Source organism: Anomaloglossus baeobatrachus, chromosome 10 (genome assembly GCF_048569485.1).
Source record: "Anomaloglossus baeobatrachus isolate aAnoBae1 chromosome 10, aAnoBae1.hap1, whole genome shotgun sequence".
NCBI classification, from domain to species: domain Eukaryota; kingdom Metazoa; phylum Chordata; class Amphibia; order Anura; family Aromobatidae; genus Anomaloglossus; species Anomaloglossus baeobatrachus.
This window is the reverse complement of record NC_134362.1, coordinates 210248935-210262541: the sequence shown is the minus strand read 5'-3', so window position 1 is coordinate 210262541 and position 13607 is coordinate 210248935. Positions and strand designations below refer to the sequence as shown.

At 54.8% G+C, this 13607-nt stretch overlaps 1 protein-coding gene across 5 annotated transcripts in view; it reads right to left on the bottom strand.

The window, feature by feature from the left end:
- The window catches only part of GSE1 (Gse1 coiled-coil protein), a 226928-nt gene that overhangs the window by 27072 nt on the left and 186249 nt on the right, over positions 1 to 13607 (bottom strand). For 3 of the 5 annotated variants that reach the window (XM_075326235.1, XM_075326237.1, XM_075326236.1), the window contains exon 2: positions 4861 to 5079. The exons of the other annotated variants lie outside the window; for them this stretch is intronic. In XM_075326235.1, the coding sequence (XP_075182350.1) occupies positions 4861 to 5077 (217 nt within the window). In that variant the 5' untranslated portion in view covers positions 5078 to 5079. The remainder of the gene's footprint in view (positions 1 to 4860; positions 5080 to 13607) is intronic. 5 annotated transcript variants of the gene reach the window in all.

Genomic DNA, 13607 nt, shown 5'->3' with positions numbered 1-13607 from the left:
TAGTGTGGCCATGTCACCTCTATTGTGTGCGCCCCAGCTCTCCACTCCACAATGCCGGTCTATCTGACCAGTCCTAGTGCGGCCATGTCACCTCTATTGTGCACCCCCCAGCTCTCCACTCCACAATGCCGGCCTATCTGACCAGTCCTAGTGTGGCCATGTCACCTCTATTGTGCACCCCCCGGCTCTCCACTCCACAATGCCGGCCTATCTGACCAGTCCTAGTGCGGCCATGTCACCTCTATTGTCTATTCCCCGGCTCTCCACTCCACAATGCCGGCCTATCTGACCAGTCCTAGCGCGGCCATGTCACCTCTATTGTGTGCGCCCCGACTCTCCACTCCACAATGCCGGTCTATCTGACCAGTCCTAGCGCGGCCATGTCACCTCTATTGTGTGCCCTCCCGGCTCTCCACTCCACAATGCCGGTCTATCTGACCAGTTCTAGTGTGGCCATGTCACCTCTAATGTGTGCCCCCCGGCTCTCCACTCCACAATGCCGGCCTATCTGACCAGTCCTAGCGCGGCCATGTCACCTCTATTGTGTGCGCCCCCCGACTCTCCACTCCACAATGCCGGCCTATCTGACCAGTCCTAGCGCGGCCATGTCACCTCTATTGTGTGCGCCCCCCGACTCTCCACTCCACAATGCCGGCCTATCTGACCAGTCCTAGCGCGGCCATGTCACCTCTATTGTGTGCGCCCCGGCTCTCCACTCCACAATGCCGGTCTATCTGACCAGTTCTAGTGTGGCCATGTCACCTCTATTGTGCGCCCCCCCGGCTCTCCACTCCACAATGCCGGTCTATCTGACCAGTCCTAGTGTGGCCATGTCACCTCTATTGTGTGCGCCCCCCGGCTCTCCACTCCACAATGCCAGTCTATCTGACCAGTCCTAGTGTGGCCATGTCACCTCTATTGTGTGCGCCCCCCGGCTCTCCACTCCACAATGCCGGTCTATCTGACCAGTCCTAGCGCGGCCATGTCACCTCTATTGTGTGCCCCCCGGCTCTCCACTCCACAATGCCGGCCTATCTGACCAGTCCTAGTGTGGCCATGTCACCCATATTGTGTGCCCTCCCGGCTCTCCACTCCACAATGCCGGTCTATCTGACCAGTCCTAGCGCGGCCATGTCACCTCTATTGTGTGCCCCCCGGCTCTCCACTCCACAATGCCGGCCTATCTGACCAGTCCTAGTGCGGCCATGTCACCTCTATTGTGTGCCCCCCGGCTCTCCACTCCACAATGCCGGTCTATCTGACCAGTCCTAGTGCGGCCATGTCACCTCTATTGTGCGCCCCGGCTCTCCACTCCACAATGCCGGCCTATCTGACCAGTCCTAGTGCGGCCATGTCACCTCTATTGTGTGCCCCCCGGCTCTCCACTCCACAATGCCGGCCTATCTGACCAGTCCTAGCGCGGCCATGTCACCTCTATTGTGTGCCCCCCGGCTCTCCACTCCACAATGCCGGTCTATCTGACCAGTCCTAGTGCGGCCATGTCACCTCTATTGTGCCCCCCGGCTCTCCACTCCACAATGCCGGTCTATACGGATTACTGATGTACCCGGACTCTTCACGGCCATAAAAACCATCTTATTGACCAAAGATTACAGAACTGGAAACATCTGAATATTCTGTGATCGCAGCACAAGTCAATAATCATCAGACACTCCTGGGAGGTTATGGAAGGTCTGCATTTACCAATATAAGACCAAGAAAGCCACAAGAAGGCGTCCAGAGGAGACACAAAGGAAGACTCTGTCTCCGGGACAAATGTCTCATTGAGAAGGTTCAGCCTGGACACAAAGGCTCGCTCTGTGGAACCTTCGCTTTCTGTTACGATGTCACGGCTCCGGCTTCCTCGCCACTTGTCGGGTCACGCTCCGACTACCCAGGATTAAATCTGGAGCCAAATGGTGTTCCCCTAAGTAACCACTCCTGAAACTGGACCGAGGATGTGACACGTGGAGAGTTTATTCCACCAGTAACACCGCATGAAAAGCAGCAAATGTACAACCAAAGCTGAAGATGTATAGAGCAAAAAGTGGAAGAAAAAAGACAAAAAACCCAACTAAACCCAATCGTGATGGCGTCTAGCCACAGATATGAGGCTTGAGGATCATTCACACCAGGTCTGGTGCCCGTGCTCCCGTCACGTCTCACTAATGATCAATACCGATAATTCCACCTACAGTATTTATGCTCTTCTAAGGCTACAGCCAGATATTACCATAAAGGCAATTCGGAAATATAAAACTGTACAAATAGTACATTTTCTGGTTTTAGCCTCTAAAATGAAGTGTGTGAATAGCGTGTATGATAATGGGAGGACCGGCCCCCGCAGCGTCCTGATCTATCCCGACGCACGTTTCTACACAGTGGAGCACAGGAGGATTGATTTTCCATTAATGATCTATGTGCTCTATACAGTCCAAGGCGAGAGACAAGTCGATGCTTTGTTCTGCACCGTTTCCTTCCAATCCATCCGCCGCTTAGTCCTACAAGTATAGGCCATATAATACCGGATGTCGAGAAGTCACGGACATTTACATCAACAGGAAAAATAAAAACCCTTTCAGCGGCCGATCCACACTGGTGACACCGAGCGATTACAAAGATACGAGGCGAGGAAAGTCCACAGCCGTCAATCAACACCAATCCAGACCATCCATGGCGTGGACCAAGAGTAAGGTGGACCCCAAGGCATGGAAGACAAACCACGGACACTGCGCGCTCACCCCGAGCATCAACCACACGGATCATGGTGGCCGGACCTTATGGAAGGGGCACAGTCCGGAGAGTGCAGCCAACAACGTAAGAGACCATTCAGTTCTCCTCCATTCTCCGACATCAGGAAACGGTTTCCAATTAGAATTAAACCATGAATGACCATGGGCAAGAAAAATGGTCGTCATCTGAAAAGCAGCTGACCAGAACTGGAGCTTTTGGCGACACATGATATATCATTATTAGAACACCCATCATTGAACATGGCGGAACGACTAAGAGGTGGATCCGCGGAACGACTAAGAGGTGGCTCGGCGGAACGACTAAGAGGTGGCTCTGCGGAACGACTAAGAGGTGGCTCGGCGGAACGACTAAGAGGTGGCTCGGCGGAACGACTAAGAGGTGGCTCTGCGGAACGACTAAGAGGTGGCTCTGCGGAACGACTAAGAGGTGGCTCGGCGGAACGACTAAGAGGTGGCTCTGCGGAACGACTAAGAGGTGGCTCTGCGGAACGACTAAGAGGTGGCTCTGCGGAACGACTAAGAGGTGGCTCCGCGGAACGACTAAGAGGTGGCTCCGCGGAACGACTAAGAGGTGGCTCCGCGGAACGACTAAGAGGTGGCTCCGCGGAACGACTAAGAGGTGGCTCTGCGGAACGACTAAGAGGTGGCTCTGCGGAACGACTAAGAGGTGGCTCTGCGGAACGACTAAGAGGTGGCTCTGCGGAACGACTAAGAGGTGGCTCTGCGGAACGACTAAGAGGTGGCTCTGCGGAACGAGTAAGAGGTGGATCTGTGGAACGATTGCATCCAGAGATCAGCCTAATGTGTACGACCGCCATTAGATTCATTGCACTTAGACTCTGATCTTTGAAAAGCTGCGTTTTCTTACAGATATTGGTCTGAGATGTATCTAGAAACATGAGACGTGCGTTGAGGAAAGCGCCAATGTGGGAGAATGGCTGCGCCCCCGTGATGCCGACCCCCGGATCTGCTCCGGAGCCGGTGCCAGCTGCAGAATTAGAGGCTTTTGCTGCGCCCCCTCCTTCCTCCTCGTGCTTTAGCATCATCCAGCGCTGCTCACATCACACTAAATGGGCCACTTATGAGATTAATGTACTCTGCAAACGACCGGTAATTTCCACCTTAATTATGAAATTAATTTGCTGCTGTTAAATTCCCCTTCTTCACTGCAAAATCGGCTGTCATTTCAGGGAGTCGCGTCCCCCACCCCGGAGAGAGCAAGGACGTCAGCGCCACGATCCAACTGCAGACGCCCAGGGCTGCGAATGGCCTTACCGGACAATGAACCGCTCTGCAGCCGCCATCTTTACGCGTTATCGTCCTATGGTTACGGTCACCTGAAGCCGGTGTAATGATGCGGGTCAGGCAGGTGTTGTCCGATAACTCATCGCTTGTGGTGCACACTACTGCGGACTATCTACACCATGTTAGTCCACCTTCAACAGGGCATTGTGTACCTGGTCTCCTTCAGATACGTCATCTATACAGGACCGGTGGTCCCTAGCGCCGGACTATCTACACCATGCTAGTCCACCTTCGGCGGGGCATTGTGGGCCTGGTCTCCCTCAGATATGTCATCTATACAGGACCGGTGGTCCCTAGCGCCGGACTATCTACACCATGTTAGTCCACCTTCGGCGGGGCATTGTGGGCCTGGTCTCCCTCAGATACGTCATCTATACAGGACCGGTGGTTCCTAGCGCCGGACTATCTACACCATGTTAGTCCACCTTCGGCGGGGCATTGTGGGCCTGGTCTCCCTCAGATATGTCATCTATACAGGACCGGTGGTTCTTAGCGCCGGACTATCTACACCATGTTAGTCCACCTTCGGCGGGGCATTGTGGGCCTGGTCTCCTTCCAATACGTCATCTATACGGGACCGTCACCTACTTTCTGGCCACCAGTCATCATGGTTCTATCACGGTTCTCTAAATTTTACCGAGAGTTCTAGACTCCACCATATTGGGTCTTTTTGGAAGGATACTGCCCTTTTGGACCATTTTAGAGGTAAAGGTGAGAAGTGCTCTCCACCCAGAGGGCATGCTACGGTGGTCGTCGGAGGGAAGACATGCACAAGACACAGGTTCCAAGCATTAAATCTTACCTCTCGGCTCTTCTGCCTGTTTTGCAAGTTTACGCAGCGCTGCAGCAAAGCTGGAAGAGGGTGCGGACTGGACTGATAACGCGCTGCTGGCCGCCGGGCTGCCATTGGGTACCAGGGAGCCATTGAGAGGGGAGGGAGTGAGGGGGCTGACAGTGGCCGTGGTCCGGGTGGCTGTTGAAAGCATTCCTATGGAAGGTGACTTTGGCTCATGGTTCATGCCTGGAATAAGGAAAATAAAAATGGGACATAAAGCTAAACAGAATAAATGACCGAGAAGGAAAAATAAAATGAAAAACACATATTACAATGGCTGACTATACAATGCAGGAGCGGCCACGGAGGTCACCACCAGAGGCAGGAGCGGCCACGGAGGTCACCACCAGAGGCAGGAGCGGCCACGGAGGTCACCACCAGAGGCAGGAGCGGCCACGGAGGTCACCACCAGAGGCAGGAGCGGCCACGGAGGTCACCACCAGAGGCAGGAGCGGCCACGGAGGTCACCACCAGAGGCAGGAGCGGCCACGGAGGTCACCACCAGAGGCAGGAGCGGCCACGGAGGTCACCACCAGAGGCAGGAGCGGCCACGGAGGTCACCACCAGAGGTCCACCATGGGAGAGATGGGAGCGGTGATGCTCATCTGGTTATGGCCGAGGTAGACACATTACTGCTAAGTATCACAGCCAGGACCGGAAATTACATAATCAATAGAACACAACCCAAAAAGTTCAGCACCAGCAATTCCTAGCGCCACTGACTATTGACTACCTGTCTCCCGACATATATCAAGCGCTAGTTTATGGTTGTCAGTAATTCTCCTCTCCGGACTCGCCCGGTTTCTGCTGAATGATGAATTTCCCAGGATCTATCGCGTGTTCTGGGAATCAGTATCTCGGCCCAAATGTCGCACCCGCGGAGGACATTGTATCCCCGCTGTACTCACAGACGCCATCAGCTAATTATCCATCATCATAATTACCCAGCTGCACATCAAGGGGCCGAATTATAGAGAAGTAGCACACAGCTTTGTGATGGAACATGTCCACAGAAACCTGGCAGAGTAGGCCACTCTGCCCGATTTTACACGGCATGCATGCGTTACCAGGCCAGAAATGCCCCCCCCTATACGAGGCCAGAAATGCCCCCCCCATACGAGGCCAGAAATGACCCCCCCATATGAGGCCAGAAAGGACCACCCATACGAGACCAGAAATGATCCCCCCATACGAGGCCAGAAATGAACCCCCCCATACGAGGCCAGAAATGTCCCCCCCCATACGAGGCCAGAAATGTCCCCCCCCCCAATACGAAGCCAGAAATGCCCCCCCCCCCATACGAGGCCAGAAATGACCCCCCCCCATACGAGGCGAGAAATGACCCCTCCCCCATACGAGGCCAGAAATGACCCCCTCCATACGAGGCCAGAAAGGACCACCCATACGAGGTCAGAAAGGACCACCCATACGAGACCAGAAATGACCCCCCCATACGAGGCCAGAAATGACCCCCATACAAGGTCAGAAAGGACTCCCCATACGAGGTCAGAAAGGATTCCCCATACGAGACCAGAAATGACCCCCCCAGACTAGGCCAGAAATGCCCCCCCCCACATACGAGGCCAGAAATGCCCCCCCTATACGAGGCCAGAAATGAACCCCCCACATGAGGCCAGAAATGTCCCCCCCCAATACGAAGCCAGAAATGACCCCCCCCCCATACGAGGCCATAAATGACCCCCCCCATACGAGGCGAGAAATGACCCCCCATACGAGGCCAGAAATGACCCACATACGAGGCCAGAAATGACTCAATGACCCCCATACGAGGCCAGAAATCAACGGCAGGGGATGTTGTATATCCGCCTGTCTGACTTCCATCACTTCACGTCACCAATCAGAACAGGTGTGATAATCTATATTGGGGTCTTTAGGGGTCCAGTAGCAATAATGAGTCATTTGTCCAATCTTCTGCAGGCCGGATGGTTGGCCACGTCCAGTAAGAATCTAATGTTAGACGTCCTGGTGCAAAATACACCTGGGACCGGTCTCTATGCTCCTCAATAAGACCTGGATGTTCGATCGTAAGCTCCTGGGACAAGGAATTTCACGAATCATTCACGAAATATCGAGTGAATTCAGAATAAAAACAACAACAAACAATTTCATCAGTTTTGACAGCAGTGTTTTGTGCAAACCGGGCTTGTGCTAGTGAGAACAATGCCGGCCTATGTGATCTATGTGATCTATTACAGATCGCTCAGCGCACATCTGAAGTGCGATTTGCCTGTATGCCCAGGAAAATGTCCGCCGATCCGCAAACAAGCTACTGACTGGTAATCAATAAGTGCCGACTAATGTGAACGGGCCCTGACTGCACAGACAAGTGACGGTCAGGACATTCGTTCTACTAACAGAAGGAACCAGAATAAGGGATCTGTCCATCCACAACAGACGCACAATGTGACCAGATGTGCAAGAAGCCAACCAGTCCTGAGCACCGCAGCCAACCAGTCCAGAGCACCGCAGCCAACACGACGAGAGCGCTGCAGCCAACCAGTCCAGAGCACCGCAGCCAACACGACGAGAGCGCTGCAGCCAACCAGTCCAGAGCGTCGCAGCCAACACGACGAGAGCGCTGTAGCCAACCAGTCCTGAGCACCGCAGCCAACCAGTCCAGAGCACCGCAGCCAACACGACGAGAGCGCTGCAGCCAACCAGTCCAGAGCATCGCAGCCAACACGACGAGAGCGCTGCAGCCAACCAGTCCAGAGCGTCGCAGTCAACACGACGAGAGCGCTGCAGCCAACCAGTCCAGAGCACCGCAGCCAACACGACGAAAGCGCTGCAGCCAACCAGTCCAGAGCGTCGCAGCCAACACGACGAAAGCGCTGCAGCCAACCAGTCCTGAGCACCACAGCCAACCAGTCCAGAGCGTCGCAGCCAACACGACGAGAGCGCTGCAGCCAACCAGTCCTGAGCACCGCAGCCAGCCAGTCCAGAGCACCGCAGCCAACACGACGAGAGCGCTGCAGCCAACCAGTCCAGAGCACCGCAGCCAACACGACGAGAGCGCTGCAGCCAACCAGTCCAGAGCGTCGCAGCCAACACGACGAAAGCGCTGCAGCCAACCAGTCCAGAGCGTTGCAGTCAACACGACGAGAGCGCTGCAGCCAACCAGTCCAGAGCGTTGCAGTCAACACGACGAGAGCGCTGCAGCCAACCAGTCCAGAGCACCGCAGCCAACCAGTCTAGAGCGTCGCAGTCAACACGACGAGAGCACTGCAGCCAACCAGTCCTGAGCACCGCAGCCAACGAGTCCTGAGCACCGCAGCCAACCAGTCCAGAGCACCGCAGCCAACCAGTCCAGAGCACCGCAGCCAACCAGTCCAGAGCACCGCAGCCAACCAGTCCAGAGCACCGCAGCCAACCAGTCCAGAGCACCGCAGCCAACCAGTCCTGAGCACCGCAGCCAACCAGTCCAGAGCACCGCAGCCAACCAGTCCAGAGCACCACAGCCAACCAGTCCAGAGCACCACAGCCAACCAGTCCAGAGCACCACAGCCAACACGACGAGAGCGCTGCAGCCAACCAGTCCAGAGCGTCGCAGCCAACACGACGAGAGCGCTGCAGCCAACCAGTCCAGAGCGTCGCAGTCAACACGACGAGAGCGCTGCAGCCAACCAGTCCAGAGCACCGCAGCCAACACGACGAAAGCGCTGCAGCCAACCAGTCCAGAGCGTCGCAGCCAACACGACGAGAGCGCTGCAGCCAACCAGTCCAGAGCACCGCAGCCAACACGACGAGAGCGCTGCAGCCAACCAGTCCAGAGCATCGCAGTCAACACGACGAGAGCGCTGCAGCCAACCTGTCCACAGCGTCAGAGCCAACCAGTCCAGAGCACTGCAGCCAACACGACGAGAGCGCCGCAGCCAACCAGTCCAGAGCACCGCAGCCAACACGACGAGAGCGCCGCAGCCAACCAGTCCAGAGCACCGCAGCCAAGACGACGAGAGCGCCGCAGCCAACCAGTCCAGAGCACCGCAGCCAACACGACGAGAGCGCCGCAGCCAACCAGTCCAGAGCACCGCAGCCAACACGACGAGAGCGCCGCAGCCAACCAGTCCAGAGCACCGCAGCCAACGCGACGAGAGCGCCGCAGCCAACCAGTCCAGAGCACCGCAGCCAACGCGACGAGAGCGCCGCAGCCAACCAGTCCAGAGCACCGCAGCCAACACGACGAGAGCGCTGCAGCCAACCAGTCAGAGCGTCGCAGTCAACACGACAAGAGCGTCACAGGCAGCCAACATGACAAGAGCGTCAAAGCCAATCCATCCAGAGCGTGACAGCCAACACGACAAGAGCGTCAAAGCCAATCCATCCAGAGTGTCACAGCCAACACGACAAGAGCGTCAAAGCCAATCCATCCAGAGCGTCACAGCCAACACAAGAGCGTCAAAGCCAATCCATCCAGGAGCGTCACAGCCAACACAAGAGCGTCAAAAGCCAATCCATCCAGAGCGTCAAAGCCAACCCCATCCAGAGCGTCACAGCCAACACGACAAGAGCGTCACGGCCAACACGACAAGAGCGTCGCGGCCAACACGACAAGAGCGTCGCGGCCAACACGACAAGAGCGTCGCGGCCAACACGACAAAGAGCGTCGCGGCCAACACGACAAGAGCGTCGCGGCCAACGACAAGAGCGTCGCGGCCAACACGACAAGAGCGTCGCGGCCAACACGACAAGAGCGTCGCGGCCAACACGACAAGAGCGTCGCGGCCAACACGACAAGAGCGTCGGGCGGGGGCCAACACGACAAGAGCGTCGCGGCCAACACGACAAGAGCGTCGCGGCCAACACGACAAGAGCGTCGCGGCCAACACGACAAGAGCGTCAAAGCTAATCCGTCAAGAGCGCCGCAGTCAACAAAAGCAGCGCCACAGCCAACACGACAAGAGCGTGGAAGTCAATCTGTCAAGAGCGCCGCTGGCTAACCAAAAGGAGCGCTGGCAGCAACTCGAAAGGAATGCCGCAGGCAACACACCAAGAGCGCTGCCATGAACTTAATGAGCGCCACAGACAACCCGTCAAGAGTCCCAAAACCACCAAGAGCACCGGAGCCAACTCGTCAAAAGAGCTAAAATCAACTCGACAAGAGCATCAAAATCAACACAAGAGAGCCGCAGTGCACACGACAAGCATGTCGAAGCCTATCTGTCAAGAGCGCCACAGTCAACTCAAAGAGCATTACAGTGACCCAATCAACAGAGCTTGCACCCAACTTGTCAAGAGCACCACAGCCAACTTGACAGGAGCGCCAAAACTAACTCTACAAGAACGCCGCAGCCAACTTGTCAAAAGTGCCATGATCAATTTGACAAGAGCACCGCATCCAACTCATCAAGAGCGCCAAAATCAACATGCCAAAAGCATCAAAACCAACAAGAGCGCCACAGCCAACACACCAAGAGCACCAGTCAACTCAATGAGCGCCATCAACATGTCAAGAGCACTACAGCCAACATGACAAGAGCTGTCGCAACAACCACAGCACAGCGCCTCAATGATGGAGAACATTGCATTTATCTCAACCTCTAGACTCTATCATCACAGAACTAAAAGATTCAAAGAAAAAAATATATATTTTGAGTATTACGTAGAAGACCCGCTGTGATGACTATTCTGAACGCTAAAAAATCCATTATATTCAACAAATTCAGAGCATAAGAAAAAGCTCCGTAACCTCATGTTTGGGGGTAAGTGCAGGAAGAAAAAGTTTCTCCCCTTATAACTGTATAAATTCACACATTGAAATCACACACGACCCTTTGATTCTTGGATTTTTTTTTCTGCAGGGGATCCTCCTGACCCATATTGTGCACGCCGGTGATCCCGCTGACCCATGCTGTGCATGATGGTGATCTTGTTCTTCTGTGGTCGTGCATGCCGGTGATCCGCTGACCCATGCTGTGCATAATGGTGATCTTGTTCTCCTATGTCGTGCATGCCGGTGATCCACCTGACCCAGGTCGTGCACGCCGGTGATCCCACTGACCCAAGTCGTGCACGCCGGTGATCCCGCTGACCCAGGGTCGTGCACCGCCGGTGATCCCGCTGACCCAGGTCGTGCACGCCGGTGATCCCGCTGACCCAGGTCGTGCACGCCGGTGATCCCGCTGACCCAGGTCCGTGCACGCCGGTGATCCCGCTGACCCAGGTCGTGCACGCCGGTGATCCCACTGACCCAAGTCGTGCACGTCGGTGATCCCGCTGACCCAGGTCGTGCACACCTGCCGGTGATCCCGCTGACCCAGGTCGTGCACCGACCGGTGATCCCGCTGACCCAGGTCGTGCACGCCGGTGATCCCACTGACCCAGGTCGTGCACCGCCGGTGATCCCACTGACCCAGGTCGTGCACAGCCGGTGATCCCATTGACCCAGGTCGTGCACGCCGGTGATCCCGCTGACCCAGGTCGTGCACGCCGGCGATCCGATTGACCCAGGTCGTGCACTGCCGGTGATCCCGCTGACCCAGGTCGTGCACGCCGGTGATCCCGCTGACCCAGGTCGTGCACACCGGTGATCCCCACTGACCCAGGTCGTGCACGCCGGTGATCCCACTGACCCAGGTCGTGCACACCAGTGATCCCGCTGACCCAGGTCGTGCACGCCGGTGATCCCGCTGACCCAGGTCGTGCACGCCGATGATCCCCTGCTGACCCAGGTCGTGCACGCCGGTGATCCCGCTGACCCCAGGTCGTGCACCGCCGGTGATCCCAATCAGACAAGGCCACTGAATAAGTAAATAATCATTTTGAGGCCCCACAGTGAATCACTAAATTATTTAGGGCTGCTCCACCTTTTAGGCCTGTGCAATACCAGAATTCAGTAAGACGTACACTGGATATGTAGGGTGAGGGAGTGACGACCTCCCCGTATGACCCCATCACCGCACGTGTCAGCAATGTACAAGAAATAACATTTCCGCATCAGATTGCAGAGGACATTAACCCCCCAGAAGTACATGGAGCACCGAAGCCAGCGCTGCCTCCCGGAGAAGCACCGGGCATCACCGAGCCACCGACAGCAGGAAAGTCTGATCCTCACAGCAGTAACAAGGGGATGAGCGGCGGCAACAAAGAGGATGGAGCAAGAATCTCCCAGAGGCTAAACCGCCTGCCAACCGCCTGCCAACTGCCTGCCAACTGCTGGCCGGCCCCGATGTGTGCGGAGCAACAGAGAATTAAAAAAAAGAAAGATCCGTAACGAGAAGAGGATAATGGAGAGGAAGGAGATAGACGGAGGAAGAGGAAACACAAGGGGCAGATGCTGCGCTCCGGGGGGCAAAGACCAGCAACCTGGGAAGACGCATGTATGAACAATGAGACTGGAGAGAAAAGGAAGAAAGTGAATGAGAAAAGGATGGAAAGCAAACAAACAGCCTCTGCCCAACCCAAGCATTAAAATCCGGCTTACTATGACGCTCGGGCATCAAGCTTCTGCTCCAGTCAATGGACTAAACCGTGCACTCTCCAAATAAAGGCTCCAGGGACACAGCATTATCCTCCGCCAGCGTCCCAGGCTTATCTAACAAAGCAGCACCACACTTGCCTTGTGAAAACAAGCTGATACTCAGCCTGTAACAGCTGCCACCAGCGTCACATGGGCCGGCCCAGCTCCCCCAGCCCAGCTCCCCCAGCCCAGCTCCCCCAGCCCGGCTGCCTGCAGATAACACTGACCGTTTTGTCATCAGACTCAGCAGAGGATTCTATTCAAAGCACCGATCAGGGGGCGTCTGACCCCACCGCGTCCTCCCATCTTTCCTCCTGGGGAGGGTACGGCGCCGAAAGGAGGAAGATGCCATATTAGTAACAGGAGCGGGAATGCTCCGAATAGTCCCTGCAACAATGTAACATCCAAACTGTGAACCTTAAAGATTGGAAACTTTCAAAAAGTCATCGCCTATTACAATGGAAAGAGCGATGGTCATTTATACAATGTATCAATCTGGACACAAATGTTACAAAAACGAGCGCGATCGAGGACGAGCGGTCATCATTTGTGTCACTTGTTTGGGCTTTGGATCACTCGGGTTTCCATCGGTCTTACAATATGCAAAAAAAAAAGATCATTATTCAAGACGTCCTAAAAGATTCGATCAAGGGCAGATTCTTGACGCGAGCAATAAAACCGTCACAATTCCGGCAGTAAAAGGCCCCTCCGAGTCCGGATGCCGCAGAAGTCCGAATCCGGAAGAGAGAAAAAGAGAGAGAGAAAAAGAGAGAGAAAAAGAGAGAGAAAGAAAAGAGAGAGAGAGAAAAAGAGAGAGAGAGAAAAAGAGAGAGAAAGAGAAAAAGAGAGAGAAAAAGAGAGAGAAAAAGAGAGAGAGACAAAAAGAGAGAGAAAAAGAGAGAGAGAAAGAGAAAAAGAGAGAGAAAGAGAGAGAAAGAGACAAAAAGAGAGAGAAAAGAGAGAAAAAGAGAGAGAGAGACAAAAAGAGAGAGAAAAAGAGAGAAAAGAGAGAGAGAGACAAAAAGAGAGAGAAAAAGAGAGAGAAAAAGAGACAGAGAAAAAGAGAGAGAAAGAGAAAAAGAGAGAGAAAAGAGAGAAAGAGAAAGAGAGAGAGAGAAAAAGAGAGAGAGAAAGAGAAAAAGAGAGAGAGAGAAAAAAAGAGAGAAAAAGAGAGAGAGACAAAAGAGAGAGAAAAAGAGAGAGAAAAAGAGAAAGAGAGAAAAAGAGAGAGAGAGAA